This window comes from Emiliania huxleyi (assembly GCF_000372725.1).
Source record: "Emiliania huxleyi CCMP1516 unplaced genomic scaffold EMIHUscaffold_58, whole genome shotgun sequence".
NCBI lineage: Eukaryota > Haptophyta > Isochrysidales > Noelaerhabdaceae > Emiliania > Emiliania huxleyi.
The window spans coordinates 229,674-243,739 of record NW_005197648.1 but is presented as its reverse complement, the minus strand read 5'-3'; the positions used below and the strand labels follow the sequence as shown (position 1 = coordinate 243,739).

Here is a 14,066-nt window from a genome sequence, read left to right as displayed (position 1 = left end):
CGGCGATGCCCTGGCCGCGCGCGCCGACCGCCACGGCGGAGACGGCGGCGAGCGCGACGGCGCCGACGGCGAACGAGACGGCCGTCGCGCGGAAGGGCGTGCCGAGGTGCGAGCGGAGCACGTCGTTGACGCACGCCTGCAGCGGGAAGATGGTGCCCGCGCCGGCGGCGCCGAGGCAGAGCAGCAGCAGCGCCCACCACTCGGCGTCGGCGGAGACGCGTCCCGCGGTGAGGCCTGTGCCGCAGGCGAGCAACGCGAGTGCGGCGAGCTTCCTGCGCGCGGGTCGGAGGCGGTTTGGAGAGGGCTCGAGGGCGGCGAGCGGGGCGAGGGCGGAGGAGCTGCCAGCGCGTCGGCCGCCGCTTGCGAAGCCGGAGGAAGCCGGCCGCGTCGACGAGCAGCGCGGCGACGAGCTGGCCGAGCGTCGCGCACAGTTGGAAGGTTGCAAAGCCGAGCTCGCGCGAGAGCAGGACGGCGCCGACGACGTAGCACGGCCCGAGCAGGCCGCCCGTGAAGGCGTACCAGGGCGCGCCGCGCAGCGCGGCGGCGGCCGCCGACCGCGAGCCGCCGCCCATCGCCGCCGCCTCGGCGGCAGCCAGCGCCGAGATGGTGAGCAGGCCGACGGTGAAGGAGGCGCACGCCGTGACGAACGGATCGGGCAGCGCGTGTAGCCGAAGGTTCGTGTTGATGCCATTCTGTGCGACCAGGCCGACGCCGGTGCTCGCAGCGAGCGAGAGCGCCGAGAGCGTGCCGACGAGGCTCGGCGGCGGCGGCAGCGGCGGTGGCGGTGGGCCGGGATGCGGCGGCGGCTCAGACAGCGTGCTGCCCGACGGCAGCGGTGGATCGGGAGCCGGCGGCAGCGGTGGTTCGTGAGCCGGCAGCGGTGGATCGGGAGCCGGCGGCTGCGGATCGTGAGCCGGCAGCGGGGGTCGCCCCGCGCCCCCCACTTTTACGAACACCGGCAACCAGACCTGGAAAAGAATTTTTCTGCCCACGACACTAGGCACGGGAAAAGAATTCGTAAGCCCAACCCTTCAACCGGACGCCCCCGACTTTTTTCTTTTCCGAGCGTGTCACTGGGAGTGGCGCTGTCCGCGGGCGCTACGGGTAAACGCCACTTGCGAAACGCGATGCTTCTCCTCCTCTCGGCCTTCCTCGGTCTGACTGGCGACAGGTGGACGGACTGCACCGCGGACGCGTCCTCCCACAGCCTCGCGCTCCGGCATGCGTGGCTCTCTCGCGCCCTCTCGCAGCACCCCGACAAGGGCGGTAGCGCTGAAGGCTTCATGATCGCCAAAGAAGCGCGAGAGCACCTCCGGTCAGATCTGCGATACTTTGTTCAGCATGCTCGGAGGCGGCACCTCGGAAATGGGCACCCGACTCCTCCTATTCTCTCCGCCAAAGCGGCAGTCACAGCGGATGCCGACGGCTGGCCGCGGCTCGAGATTGAGGCATCCTTCGTCCCTCCGCCTGGCCTTGATCTGGGGGTGAGCCACGGCTGGCGCATTGCGCTAGCCTCCCCAAACGGCTCGATCATCGAGTACCTGGGACCTTCGGCCGGCGGTTACGACGTGTGCTGCAATTTTGTACGTGCGTCGCAATGCCAGCCCCGCCCGAGGAATGAGTCTGCGGCTCGCCCAGCGGCGGCTGCCTCGCGCCAGAAGCGGCGTGCCGCCGCCTACATCGCGCACGACTGCCCCTTGGCGAGCGGGGAGCCGCTTCACGTGCATGTCACAAAGCCGCTGCATCGCGACGAGGCGGGAGAATGGGCGGCGGTCCTGATCGTCGGAGAAGGTGCGGCGGTCGAGGCTCCTCCCGTCGCATGCGTGTCTGTGGCCTTTACGCTGTGATCGTTTACCCGGCGAAATTTGCGCAGCGTGTAGAGCCCACACACCCAGGCCACTCTCATGCAGATGCACAATCTCACGGCGCACGAGCGATCTCGCCCTCTAGCCCGCTTCTCATGACTCGTGATTCACGTTGGGTGCTTCACGTTGGGTGCATGATGCATCCATCTAGACAATGTGTCTCAACAATCCTCAAGGCAACTAACTGATCTAGTACCTGATTCGCCCGCACGGCATCGATCACGTCTCCTTTCCATATATCGCCGCCTCCCGCGTTGCCTCTGGTAGCAGACCGTTGACGTATGCATGACTCCTTTCGTGTGTCTCCGTTTTCCATGTAGTTGTCTGGCTTTTTGTCCTTGCCTGGTCTCGGTCTCTCTCGTGTTGTCTCGCCCTCGTCTTTTGGTATTCTCTTCGCCCCCGGCCCGTCCCTGTGCTTGTGCGCGGGAGCCGAGCCACCCCACTGCTGGTGGCCGGGCTCGCCCATCCCGGAGTGGTTCGATCCCACACATACCCGGAGTTGATGGGAAGCGTCGTACGATGGTCTCAGGCCCAGTGCTGAGCCCTGGTGTCGAGGTGTCGAGGCCCGGTGTCGAGGGTGTCGAGCTGCTGTCGAGGGATAGAGGTGTCGAGGCCTGTCGAGGCCTGTCGAGGCCTGTCGAGGCCTGTCGAGGCCTGTCGAGGCTGAAACCATGCTTGTCCGTGTCGAGGAGTGTCGAGGGGTGTCGAGGGGTGTCGAGGGTGTCGAGGGTGTCGAGGGTGTCGAGGGTGTCGAGCGGGTGTCGAGCGGGTGTCGAGTGTTGTCAAGAGGCGTCTGAGGTATCGAGGTGTCCAAGGTGGGGATGCAGTTGCAGCCCATCAACATACAACAAAAGTTGGGCAGCAGTTGCAAAGCTGTTTCATCCCTTAGTTGCAGCCTCAGTTGCACCCTGTTGATGTAGCACAACCTGAGCACAACCAGTATACTCTCTGTGGACATTTGCGCGGACATCAAGTGCCGGGAGTCATTGCCACTGTGCACCAAGGTGCTGTGCAGGCGCAGCACCGCAGCAGCGTCGCTGCTGCAGCAGCGTCGCTGCTGCAGCGTCACCGGCGCACAAAGCGCAACTGACCACAGCGCTCATGGCACAAGGCTGGTGCCATGAGTCAGTGGACATTGCCACTGCACAAGGTGCTGTCCAGCAGCTAAGGGCTACAGTACCCCATCGCAGCAGCGTCGCCGCCGCTGCAGCGTCGCCGTTGCATCGTCGCCAGTGCACAAAGCGCAATGGACCACAGGTCTGCACTCATGGCACAAGCTCACTGGTGTGAGGATTCATTGCCACTGTACAAGGTGCTGTGCAGCACCTTAGGGCTACCTGAGTACTGCCATGTTTGCTGCATCAACAGGGGTGCAACTGAGCTGCAACTTGAGCTAGAACTTGAGAGGCTGCAACTCAGGGATGAAAGTACTGCCAGCCAAGTTTGATTGCTGCTGCAACCCTGATTTCTAACTCTGTGACTCCAATGGGTCTACGTCTCTGCTGTGTTAGGATCATCAGAGGTGTCGAGCGGTGTCGAGCGGTGTCGAGCGGTGTCGAGCGGTGTCGAGGGGTGTCGAGGGGTGTCGAGGGGTGTCGAGGTGTCGAGTTTGGCACCTTGACACGGACGAGCATGGTTTCAGCCTAGATGGTGTCGAGGGGTGTCGAGGGGTGTCGAGGGGTGTCGAGTTTGTCGAGTTGGCATGGGTTGTCGAGGTGTCGAGTCGGTGTCGAGGTTTGGTGTCGAGGTGTCGAGGCCAGGGCTCAGGCCCAGTGAGGTAGTGCATCTGACTATCCCGGACCCCGCTGAACAAGTTCCTCTTATAGCTCGATCGGTCACACCGCTATTATTGTGCGAGGGGCGTGAACCGCGCCATTCGCTCTCACCTGGCAACCCTGTCTGCACGTCGCGCGCGCGCGCGTGAACAGGGCTCCAGGCCCCAAATGATGTATGAGTGTTAGAGTTGTTTGGTATTGCTAAGAAATTCTCTCTCTCTCTCCCGCCGACGTCTCTCTCTCCCAGTGAGATGGAGAGGGGGGACGACACTGCTTCGGCGGCGAGCACCTCCATCCGTTAGCGTGTTTGTTTCTTTAGCGAGATTCTTTTTCCTTCGCGGCAACGCGATGGCAAGGCCTTTTCGGCTTTTGCGCACCCGCCCTCGCCACGCCGAAGACCAACCGACGTCGGACCGCGGTGAGACCGCGCCGCCCCCCGCGCCCGCCCGCGCCCGCAGCGTGAACACATACGCGCGTCCCTCGCCGCACGGAAACATACGCGCCAGCCGCGCAGCAGCCTCACATGCAGCGCCGACCGCATGCTCGCGCCCTGGGCCGCCGACGACCCGGTCGGGCGGGCTGAGCGGCCGCCGCACACCATCAGGCAGGCGCGCGACCACCCGCAGCACGCCGCAGCCCACCGCGCAGCCCTGCCAGCCAAGCCTGCGCCTCCCAGCTGCACAAACAGGGCGCACAACAGAGCACAGCGCACAGCACACACCGGCGGCGCGCGCGCAGCACACACAGACGCGCGCGCGACCGCAGCACGCACACGTACACAGCACGCGCGCGTCGCACGCCAGCGCAGCGCCGCACACAGAGCACACTTGCCCACATCAGCAGCAGCCAGCCTGCCACAATCCTCATCTCACACACGCGCGCACACACTCCCCCCTACCGGCGCACGCATTGGGCGTCGCCGAGAGCTCCCAAAGCTGACTTGTGTGGCTGCTTGCTCCCAGGACGTCTACTTGATGGTCGGCTCAAGATCCTGTATATTGATCGTTAACTCCCATGAAGTAGCGGTAACTTGGCGGCTGCGGCGGAGTCAGGGGGGAGGGAGGGGGGGGGGGGGAAGGGGGGGGGGGTGGGGGGGGGGTGCCTCGGGGGGGCGAGGGGATCGGGGTGGGGGGGTGGGGGGGGGGGGGGGGGGTCGGGGGGGGGGGGGAGGGGGGGGGGGTGGGGGGGGGCAGGGGGAATTCGGTGGGGGGGGGGGACGGGGGGGGGGGGGGGGGGGGGGGGGGGGTGGTGGGGGGGGGGGGGGGGGGGGGGGGGGGGGGGGGGGCGGGGGTCGCGCTGAGGGGGGGGGGGGGTGGGGGGGGGATGGGGAGCGGGGGGGGGTGCGAGATGCACAGGGGAGGCTGGGGAGGGGGGGGTCCACTCTGAAGACTGCCGACCGCGGGGGGGTTTTGTCCCACAGGGTTTTACCCTCCGCGTGAGGATCGGCGCGGCGAGGGGGTAGGTTCGAATTCGCCGCGCAACATTTCACCCCCACAGGACCCCGCCCACCCCCCCTCATGGTCCCACCTAGTACCCCAATGAGCCTTCGCACCCCCTCCTTGCGCAGTGTCCCCCACTATGTGTCGCCGTTATCGGGGCATGCTATCCTGTGTAGTCAGGGCAAGTGGGGGCGAGGCGCAGTCCCGCTGGTCTGATACTGGTGTGGTTCTGTCCCTAGTCTCGGAGGGGGGCTTGAAGCTAAGAATATTTTATTTGTACCGTGTTTGTTATGACCCCCCCCAATGAACACGCCAGTGAGGGAGTCGAGAGGGCGAGACGATCGAGGGGTCCCGTACCAGTTTGGTAACATTTCTTCCTTTTCCTGTGTTAGTGCCAGTGCGCGCCAGTCCCGTGCCCAGTGTTGTGCGAGGGAAGCGAAGAATTCTCTTTTTCTGCGAGCAGACGCCGTCCCAGCTGCGCCGTCCAGCACGCGAGAAGGGTGCGACGTCCAGTGGTCTAATGTTGCTCCCTGCTGGATCGATGCTTCACCTCTTCGAGAAACCCAGTTTACATCCAGACACCGTGCGCCTGGATGCCAGGATGTGGGATCACTTCAGGGTGGGGCCGACCGACGTCGTCGCCGCGCCCGCTAATATCGGGCTGCAGGGACGCAGCTACCCCAGCTTTGAATCCGCCGCCAACGCCGTTCAGCGGGCGCGCAATGCCGCGCGCGGTGTGATCTGGGACAAATGGCATGTGTACATCCGCGTCGTGTGCCCGCAAGGGACACCGCCGCCGAAACTCGACCGATCCAAACTCGCCGACCTCGCGTGCCGCCACTTCATCGGCGCCGGCGCCCTCTACACGTATGCATCCCGCTCGCTCGCCGCGCTCGCTGTGGAGTCTCTCGCCCACCCCGACGGGACGGGCGAGTGGGTGCCGGTCGGGTGGCTGCGGCCGCTCGTCCCGACCCCCGCTGAGGTGTCCACGCCTACCCACCTCGTCGCCTACTCCCTGGGGCCCGCGCGTCGCGCCATCGAGGAAGAGTGCCGCCGGCGGATCGAGGCAGAGGAGCACCACATGCGCCGTAGTGGAGGCGGGGAGCAAGCTCGGCGGCGAGGCGACGTCGGCGGCTTGGCGTCCTCGTCGGCGGACTGCTCTACCCCGGGGGGCGGCGACCGCATCGGGACGGCCGTGTGCGCCACCGCCGCCGAGAAGGGGGAGAAGGAGGCGCAGCGGAACGAAGCAAAGCGCGCGTACCCCAACGATGCTGCCCCGCGCGGCGATGGCGACCGGTCACGCCCCTCAAATGAGCCACGGCGCAACGGGAAGGACGCCCCGCGGGCCTCGGCGGCAGCGGCGGGCTCCTCCTCTGCGCCGCCCGGTGCGCGCAAGCGGAAGAAGGTCAAGTCCCTCCCGCCGGGCGCGCTCATCTTTGTCGATTGGGAGGCCGCCCGCGATGCCGTGCGCCTCGTCGAGCCGAAGGGGCGCGCGGACGCGTGCGGCGTTGTCAGCGCGCTACTGTCGGCCACCGCCGGTCGCCCCTCCAGTCGCGCGACGCCGGCGCTGCCCGTCATGGTGCCCGTGATGATCGTCAGCCACAGACTTGAACGGATGGAGTGCTCGCGCCGCGGGCTGGGCGGCGCCAGCATCGGCGCCATGCAGTCGAGCCCCGTCGATGTGCGGCTCACGCCGTGGACCGAGCACGGCATCGCCTCGGCCCCCGACACGCACTTTGTCGTGCCGCGCGGCGTCCTCCTCCGGTTTATGGACGGCTTCGAGGACGCGTGGCGCGCGCATCCCGAGATTCGGGAGCGGCTGATGGACGCCCTCCTGTACGTGCTCGCTTTCCAGGCGCGGGACGGCACGCGCGGGGCCGCCTCGAGCGAGGGGCCGGCGCATTGGGTGCCCAACATGTGGAAGCTGCTGATGGGCGAGAAAGAGCCGCTGCCGCTGCGGCTGAAGGACGTGAGTGATGACCACCGATGACCACCGCGAGACCGGGCGGGATCTGCTCTGGGGTGGCAGGGGATGTGGTTGGGTATGCGTGGCTACGTGTGTATTGTGTGCTACTGGAGATCTGGGACCCTTCTCGGGCCCTCTCGAGCTCTGGCGCAGCGCCGCGCTGCAGGCTGTGCGAGTGATGTGACAGCGCGCCTCTCGGTGGTTGTGGGCGTAGGTGCGTAGGTCGTGCCGTTGGAGGCCCGGAGCCGCGGCGGCGAGTCGCGCATATCCGTCGCCGGCGCGCGCGCCGGCTGTGAACAAACGGAGTCGAGAGGGGGACGCACGCACGCGCCCCTGAACGAGGCTCGGCCGTCCCACAGACTTGACTGACGTCTCGCCTCTCGGGTTGACTCGGCACGACAAACCCCACCTCCCAGCTCCCCGAACAAGCCGCACACGAGCGATCCGACGCTCACAGCGACTCGTGACGCATGCGCCAGCCAGGCCCGCTCACGACTCGCGCGTTTGCCACCCTGCCCTCCTCCTCCGCGCTCGCCGAGGCTGGCGGCGCGGGTGGCTCGTCGCTGCTGCAGAGCCTCGTCGCTCAGGAGCAGTCGCTGCAGTCGCTCTTCCGCGGCGAGTGGCCCACCGCAGAGCCACCCGAGTTCGTTCTCTCGCGGCCGGCGTTGCGTCCGTCGGCGTGCGACGTGGATGTCGACGTCGCCGTTTGCGGCGGCACGCTCGGCATTCTCGTCGGCTGTGCGCTGCAGCTGCGAGGGCACCGAGTCGCGGTGGTCGAGGCCGGGCCGCTGCGAGGGCGGGCTCAGGACTGGAACACCTCGCAGGAGGAGCTTCGCCGGTTGGTATCCGCTGGCTTGCTCACCGAGGAGGAGCTGCATCGCGTGGCTCCGCTGCGCTTTGGCCCGATGAGATGCAAGTTTGGCGCGACGCCGGCGTCAGAGCTGCAGCTGCGAGGCGTTCTCGATGTCGCCGTCTCGCCGACGGCCCTCCTCGAGGCCGTGTCTGCTCGCTTCAAGGCGGCCGGCGGGCTCGTGCTCGAGAATTCGCCGGTGCGCGAGGTGCGTGTAGTCCTCCCTGCCTCGAGGAGACGCGCACCACCTGCGCACCACCGCTGTGTGTTCAAAGCCGCACCCACGGGTGTAGCCCGCTATTCAATACGAGCGCGGTGCCACATTGCGTCTTTCGTCCTCTAGGTGCGCATCCACCCGGACGGCGCCGCGCTCGCCCTCGGCCAAGGCGGGGCGGGCCAAGGCAGGACGCTGCACAGCCGGCTCGTCGTCGACGCGATGGGCCACCGGAGCCCGCTCGCGCTGCAGGCGAGGCGAGGCCAGCGGCCCGACGGCGTGTGCGTGCAGGTGGGGAGCTGCGCTCGCGGCGCGTGGGCGCGGCAGTGGCGCGGCAGAGGCGATTTCTTCGTCACCGAGGACGACGCGCAGTATTGCGGGCCGCGGCGGTGTGCGAGGGCGCAGCTCTTTTGGCAGTCCTTCCCTTCTTCGGGCGGCGAGGAGGAGCGCTCCACCTACCTCTTCACCTACCTGAGGCCGTCCGAGCAGATGCCAGGCGCACGGGCTAGCCGAGAGCCGCCGAGAGCCGCCGAGAGCCGCCGAGAGCCGCCGGGAGCCGCCGGGAGCCGCCGGGAGCCGCCGGGAGCCGCCGGGAGCCGCCGGGAGAGGCTGAGCGGATGCCGAGAGGTGTCGTGGAGCCTCTTAGGGCTCCTCGAGCTGATGGAGGAGTACTGGTCCCGCCTGCCAGCCTACCAGCGCTGCGGCGAGGCGGACGAGGTTGCGTTGCGCCGCATCCTCTTTGGCTGGTTCCCGACCTACCGCTCCAACTCGCCCCTCAAACCCGCTTTCGACCGCGTCCTCTCTGTCGGCGACGCGTCCGCCGTGCAGAGCCCAATCTCCTTTGGCGGCTTCTGCGCGATGCTACGCCACTTGCCCCGCTACTCGCGCGGCATCGACGCGGCACTGCGGCAGGAGACCCCTCGCCCGCGCCAGCCTCTCGGCCGACCTCGGCCGATCTCGTCCCGTCGATATCCTCTCAGCTCGGCGGATCGCCGCGTCAGGACCGCCTCTCCCGCGCCGAGCTCGCCTGGCTCGCGCCCTACCTCCCCAACCTGGGCACGGCATGGATGTCGGCGGCGGCGATGACGGCGCGCGCAGACGCCGCGGCCCCGGCGGCCGCTGCTGACGCGGCCGCCGCCAACGCGGCGGCCGCCGACACCGGCATGATCCGCCGCTCGCCACCCGAGGCCGACGAGCCGTACACGCTGGTCAACCAGCTGCTCGCCGGCAACTTCGCGGTGATGGAGGGGCTGCCGCGCGAGGAGGCGGCCTTCTCGGACAATCTCGGCGCATCTCGGCGCATCTCGGCGCATCTCGGCGCATCTCGAGCAGGCGCTCGTCTTCTTCCGCGACGTGACCACGTTCCGCACCCTGCTCGCGGTGCTGGTGGGCCAGACGGCGACCATGGCGCCGCTGCTGCCGCGCGTGGTCGCCGAGCTGGTCGGGCCGCTCGAGCTGCTCGAGTTCGGGGGCCACTTCGTTTTGCTGGGCCTCTACACGCTGCTGCATTCGGTGGCCGAGGCGGGCGGCTCGCGCGGCGGCCGCCACAGCGACTTCTTCGTCGTGTCCGCCCTCGACGCGCTCGCGTTTGGAAGCGGCCTCGAGGCGGCGGAGGCGGAGGTGGAGGCGGCGGAGGTGGAGGAGGAAGAGACGCCGTGGTGGAGGCGGCCGCCGCGGACGTGGCCGCCGCGGATCGACGACTTTCAGCTCGTCGTCGGCGACGTGGTTGCGTCGTACAGCTCTGCGTTCGTGTGCGTCGACGTCCTCGCCGCGGGAGGGGGGGAGGGCTGGGTGGCGGAGGGGTCGGCGGTTGCGAGCGCGTGGATCGTCGGCGCCGCGGTGACCAACGCTTGGGACCCCACCGCCGTGCTGCCGTCGCTCGGCTACGCCAACGCCCTCGCCTGCGTCGCGCGCGCGTCGGTGGACTTTGCGTCGACACGCGTCCTCCTCGCGCTCGCGGGCGCGGTGCTCGCGCGCCAGGCGGTCGACGTCAGGCTGCTGACGCTAGAGCTCGTGGTCGGCGCCGCGAGCGTCGCGGCGTGGAGGAGCCTATACTGCGCGACGAGCGAGGACCGGAGGTGAGATAGCGTAGGTACGCAATATAAATTATGTATGTAAAAGATGAGTGCAGTCGAGAGGACAGGGGAGGGACGCGGCCAGAAAGAGGGCGGGCGCCGAGGTTCGAAAGCCGGCGCTTTCGCGCGTTCCAATTCAGCAGAACGACAAAAAAGGCTCGAAATGTGACTGTCTCTGTGCGATTTCGGGCCCGGGGGGTTGTGCGTTTATATTGAGCGCCTCCCTCTCTCTCCGCCTCTCCGGCTGCGCCGCGCCTGACCGGTGCGGCCTCCGAGCGTCGGCGTCTTGCGCGCGGGATGATAGGGGTTTTGCTCGCGTGCCCGCCTTCCCTGGGACCCCGTGTTGCGTGACTGTCTCTGTGCGATTTCGGGCCCGGGGCGGTGCGTTTATGTGTGTGAATGACCGGTCTCAATGTCCCACCCCCCTGCGCGAGGGCCTTCTAGGCCCGCGGGTAGTCTCACCCCATCCCCAGGGCCTCAATTGACCCCAGACAAGGTTGTGGGAGCGGCCATAAGAGGTGTTATGGCTGTTATGGCTGGCTGCTCATAACACCCCATAACACCTCATAACACCTCATAACACTCATAACACCTCCCACTGGTTGTTATGACAGCCAGCATAACAACCTCATAACAGCTGTTATGTGTCCCACGGATTTTTCTTTTGGAGCCCCGCCGCGCGTATCCCGGAACGGTAAAATTCTTCTTTCGGAGCGCCCGCCCCGCGCCGCGTAGCTACTACCAGCCAACCATGGCCTACCGGATGAGGATGTTCAAGAGCCAGAAGCCCTCGTCACTTGACCTGCGCGTCTCCGACTTCAAGAGGATTCCCGGCTTCAACTATGTGTGCTAGAGTACGAGTTAGAAACGGGAAGCAAATTGCGTGAAGGGGGGGGAAGGGGAAGTCTTGATTGAGCAATCTGAAGCCATCGCTCAGCCTCAGGAGGCAGGTTGATGTGATTGAATTTAACTTGAAAGAGAAAATATTTGGCGATCGATGCCGAACCTCGCGCGCGCGCGCGGCAGCGCGCGAAGCGAAAATTCCAGCGGCCAGCAGTTCGGTGTGGCCTCTCGGGCCATAACACCGTGGATCCGAGACGGCTCTCTCATAGCAGCCCATAACATGTTATGGGCTGCAATGCCCCAACTAACACCATACAAATAACTGTGAGTGGGGTGCAGGCCTCCAGGGCTCGCGCCTCAACCTCTCACAGACAGCGCATAGCGCCATAGGACGTATTTTCTTTCACACTCACACACGCAGGTATTTTCTTCTCATAACAAGGCTGTGAACAGCGCCGGGTGTAGATTCTGTGCCCAGGGGGTGCTGCGTTTTTGCGCCGCTGTGCGAGATCGTCGCCGTCGGAATGTGCAAGCCACCGCTGCTCGACCGGGACAACCAGGCTCCCGCTGACGAGGCTGACGAGCCAGAGGACCTCCAGACCGCCTCGGAGGACTCGGCTCTGAAGCACCGGCTCGACCTCCAGACGGGCGAAGACGGGCTCTCTGAGGAGGAGGCGGCGCGCAGGCTGCTGCAGCATGGGCGGAACGAGCTGCCGGACCTGCGCACGCCCAAGTGGCGTATATTCCTGTCTCACTTCACCGGCATCATGCCCGGCACCATCATTATCGCCATCATCATCGAGGGCCTGCTGCAGGCGCCGCCGCCGCCGCCGCCGCCACCGCCGCCGGCCCGCCGCCCGCCGCCGCCGCCGCCGCCCGCCGCCCGCCGCCCGCCGCACCTCCCACCCCGCCGTGCGCACGCGCCCGGCACCTCAATACTCTCGGCTCCGCCGCGACCCTCCCCTCCACATCGCCAGTCTCCCTCCCTGCGATCGCCCACAGAGAGAGCGACGCCGTCTCTCCTCCGACGCCTGCGCCAGAGAGCCCAGAGACACCGCGCATACTCTGCGCGCCGCGCAGGAGTGGCCCGACATGAGCACCCTCACCGCGCTGCTCCTCCTCAACGGCTTCGTCGGCTTCTTCGAGGACATGCGCGCCGGCGACGCCGTCGCCGCCCTCAAGGTGCGCACAAGAGCTGCCCTCTCCCCCACCCCCCCTCCTCCTCTCCCCGCGCCGCCCCTGTGCTCTCCAACCCGCGCCCTCCCTCGCCCCGCCGCCAGGCGTCTCTCAAGCCCGAGGCGCAGGTCAAGCGGGCAGGCGCGTGGCGCAAGGCAGACGCCTCCCAACTCGTCCCGGGAGACCGTGTCGCCCTCGCCGCCGGCGCAAACGTGCCCGCCGACATCCTCTTGGGTCGCGGGATGCAGGTCCAGGTCGACCAGGCGGCGCTGACTGGCGAGTCGCTCCCTGTCTCCCTCGGCGAGGGAAGCCTGGTCAAGATGGGCTCGACGATCGTGTCTGGCGAGACGGAGGGGCTGGTGGCGCACACGGGCGTAAACACATTCTTCGGCAAGACGGCGGCGCTGATCGGGTCGACGCACGACGTGGGCAACTTCCAAAAGGTGATCCTGCGCATCACGCGCGCGCTCCTCCTCTTCTCCTCCCTCCTCGTCACCGCCGCCGTCACCTACCTCTCCCTCACCTTCGACGGAGAGGGCTACGGGGTCTGGCCCGCCGTCTCGTTCGGCGCCGTGCTGCTCGTCGCCTCCATCCCCATCGCGATGCAGGTGGTCTCTTCACACCTCCTCTTCACACCTTCCTCTTCACACCTTCCTCTTCACACCTCCATCCCGATCGCGATGCAGGTGGTCTGCACGGCGACGATGGCACTCGGCTCGCGCCTCCTCGCCGCGAAGAAGGCGATCGTCGCGCGGCTCGCGTCGATCGAGCAGCTCGCCGGAATGACCGTCCTCTGCTCCGACAAGACGGGAACACTCACCCTCAACAAGATGGTGCTGCAGGAGGTGCTCTCGTACGCAAAGGGCGCAGACGACGCGGCCATCCTCGCCCTCGCCGCCCTCGCCACCCGCTGGAAGGAGCCTCCCAAGGACGCGCTCGACACGCTCGTCCTCAGAGCAGAGTGCCTCGACCGCGCGAGCCTCGACAGGCACGAGCAGCTCGACTTCACCCCGTTCGACCCGAAGCTGCGCCGCACCGAGGCGACGCTGCGCGGCCCGGACGGTGGCGTCTTCGACGTCGTCAAGGGGGCGCCCGACGTGGTCCTCCGGCTGTGCGACGAAGCCAACCGCTCCTCCATCGGCGCCGTCTTCGCCGCGAAGGTGGAGGAGCTGGCGCAGCGCGGCATCCGCGCGCTCGCCGTCGCGAGGAGGCCCGAGGGTGGCGGGATGGAGATGGTCGGGATGCTCACCTTCCTCGACCCGCCGAGGCCAGACACGAAGCGGACGATCGAGCGCGCGATGCAGCAGGGCGTCGTCGTCAAAATGATTACTGGCGACCACGGTGCCATCGCGCGCGAGACGGCGCGCTCCCTCGGCATGGGCGACGAGATTGGCGCGTCGGACAGCCTGCCGACCATCTTGCCGGGCGAGGAGGTGCCGCTTACCCCTGCACGCCTCCCAGACACACACCTCCGAGTCGCCTCGCAAACACCAGACACGGTCCTCGGCGCACCGAGGGGAGAGAGGGGAGGGAGGAGAGGGGTGCAGTGTTTGCGAGGCTGTGGTTTGCGAGGCTGTGGCGGTGCGCCCAACATGCACAACGTGTGCCGTGACTGACCTGCCCGCGACTCTTCCCGCAGGTGCCACGCACGCTCGGCCGCGACTACGGCGCGATGATCGAAAAGAGCGACGGGTTCGCGCAGGTCTTCCCCGAGCACAAGTTCCTCATCGTCGAGGCGCTGCGCCAGCGCGGCCACTCGGTGGGTATGACTGGCGACGGCGTCAACGACGCGCCCGCCCTCAAGAAGGCCGACGTGGGCATCGCGGTGGAGGGCGCGACCGACGCGGCGCGCGCGGCGTCCGA

The 14,066-nt window shown here is 67.4% G+C and overlaps 3 protein-coding genes across 3 annotated transcripts in view; 2 read left to right on the top strand and 1 right to left on the bottom strand.

The window, feature by feature from the left end:
* EMIHUDRAFT_104255 (hypothetical protein) overlaps positions 1 to 1,534 on the bottom strand; it is a gene marked incomplete at both ends in the record, with an annotated part of 4,866 nt that extends 3,332 nt beyond the window's left edge. The window contains 3 exons of the mRNA XM_005764758.1: positions 29 to 272; positions 430 to 819; positions 1,359 to 1,534. Of these exons, the coding sequence (XP_005764815.1) occupies positions 29 to 272; positions 430 to 819; positions 1,359 to 1,534 (810 nt within the window). The remainder of the gene's footprint in view (positions 1 to 28; positions 273 to 429; positions 820 to 1,358) is intronic.
* Positions 1,535 to 7,515: 5,981 nt separating this feature from the next.
* Positions 7,516 to 9,195, top strand: EMIHUDRAFT_67113 (hypothetical protein; the record flags this gene model as incomplete). The annotated part of the gene is made up of 3 exons (XM_005764757.1): positions 7,516 to 8,103; positions 8,239 to 8,588; positions 8,724 to 9,195. 3 exons carry the CDS (start codon positions 7,516 to 7,518, stop codon positions 9,193 to 9,195), a joined length of 1,410 nt encoding a protein of 469 aa, XP_005764814.1.
* A 2,356-nt stretch (positions 9,196 to 11,551) lies between these two features.
* On the top strand, positions 11,552 to 14,064 carry EMIHUDRAFT_67081 (hypothetical protein; the record flags this gene model as incomplete). Its single annotated transcript, XM_005764756.1, has 5 exons — positions 11,552 to 11,775; positions 12,068 to 12,209; positions 12,308 to 12,811; positions 12,890 to 13,636; positions 13,843 to 14,064. Coding segments are annotated over 5 exons (1,839 nt in total), but the record flags the coding sequence as incomplete, so codon positions are not given.
* Between the last annotated feature and the right edge of the window lie 2 nt (positions 14,065 to 14,066).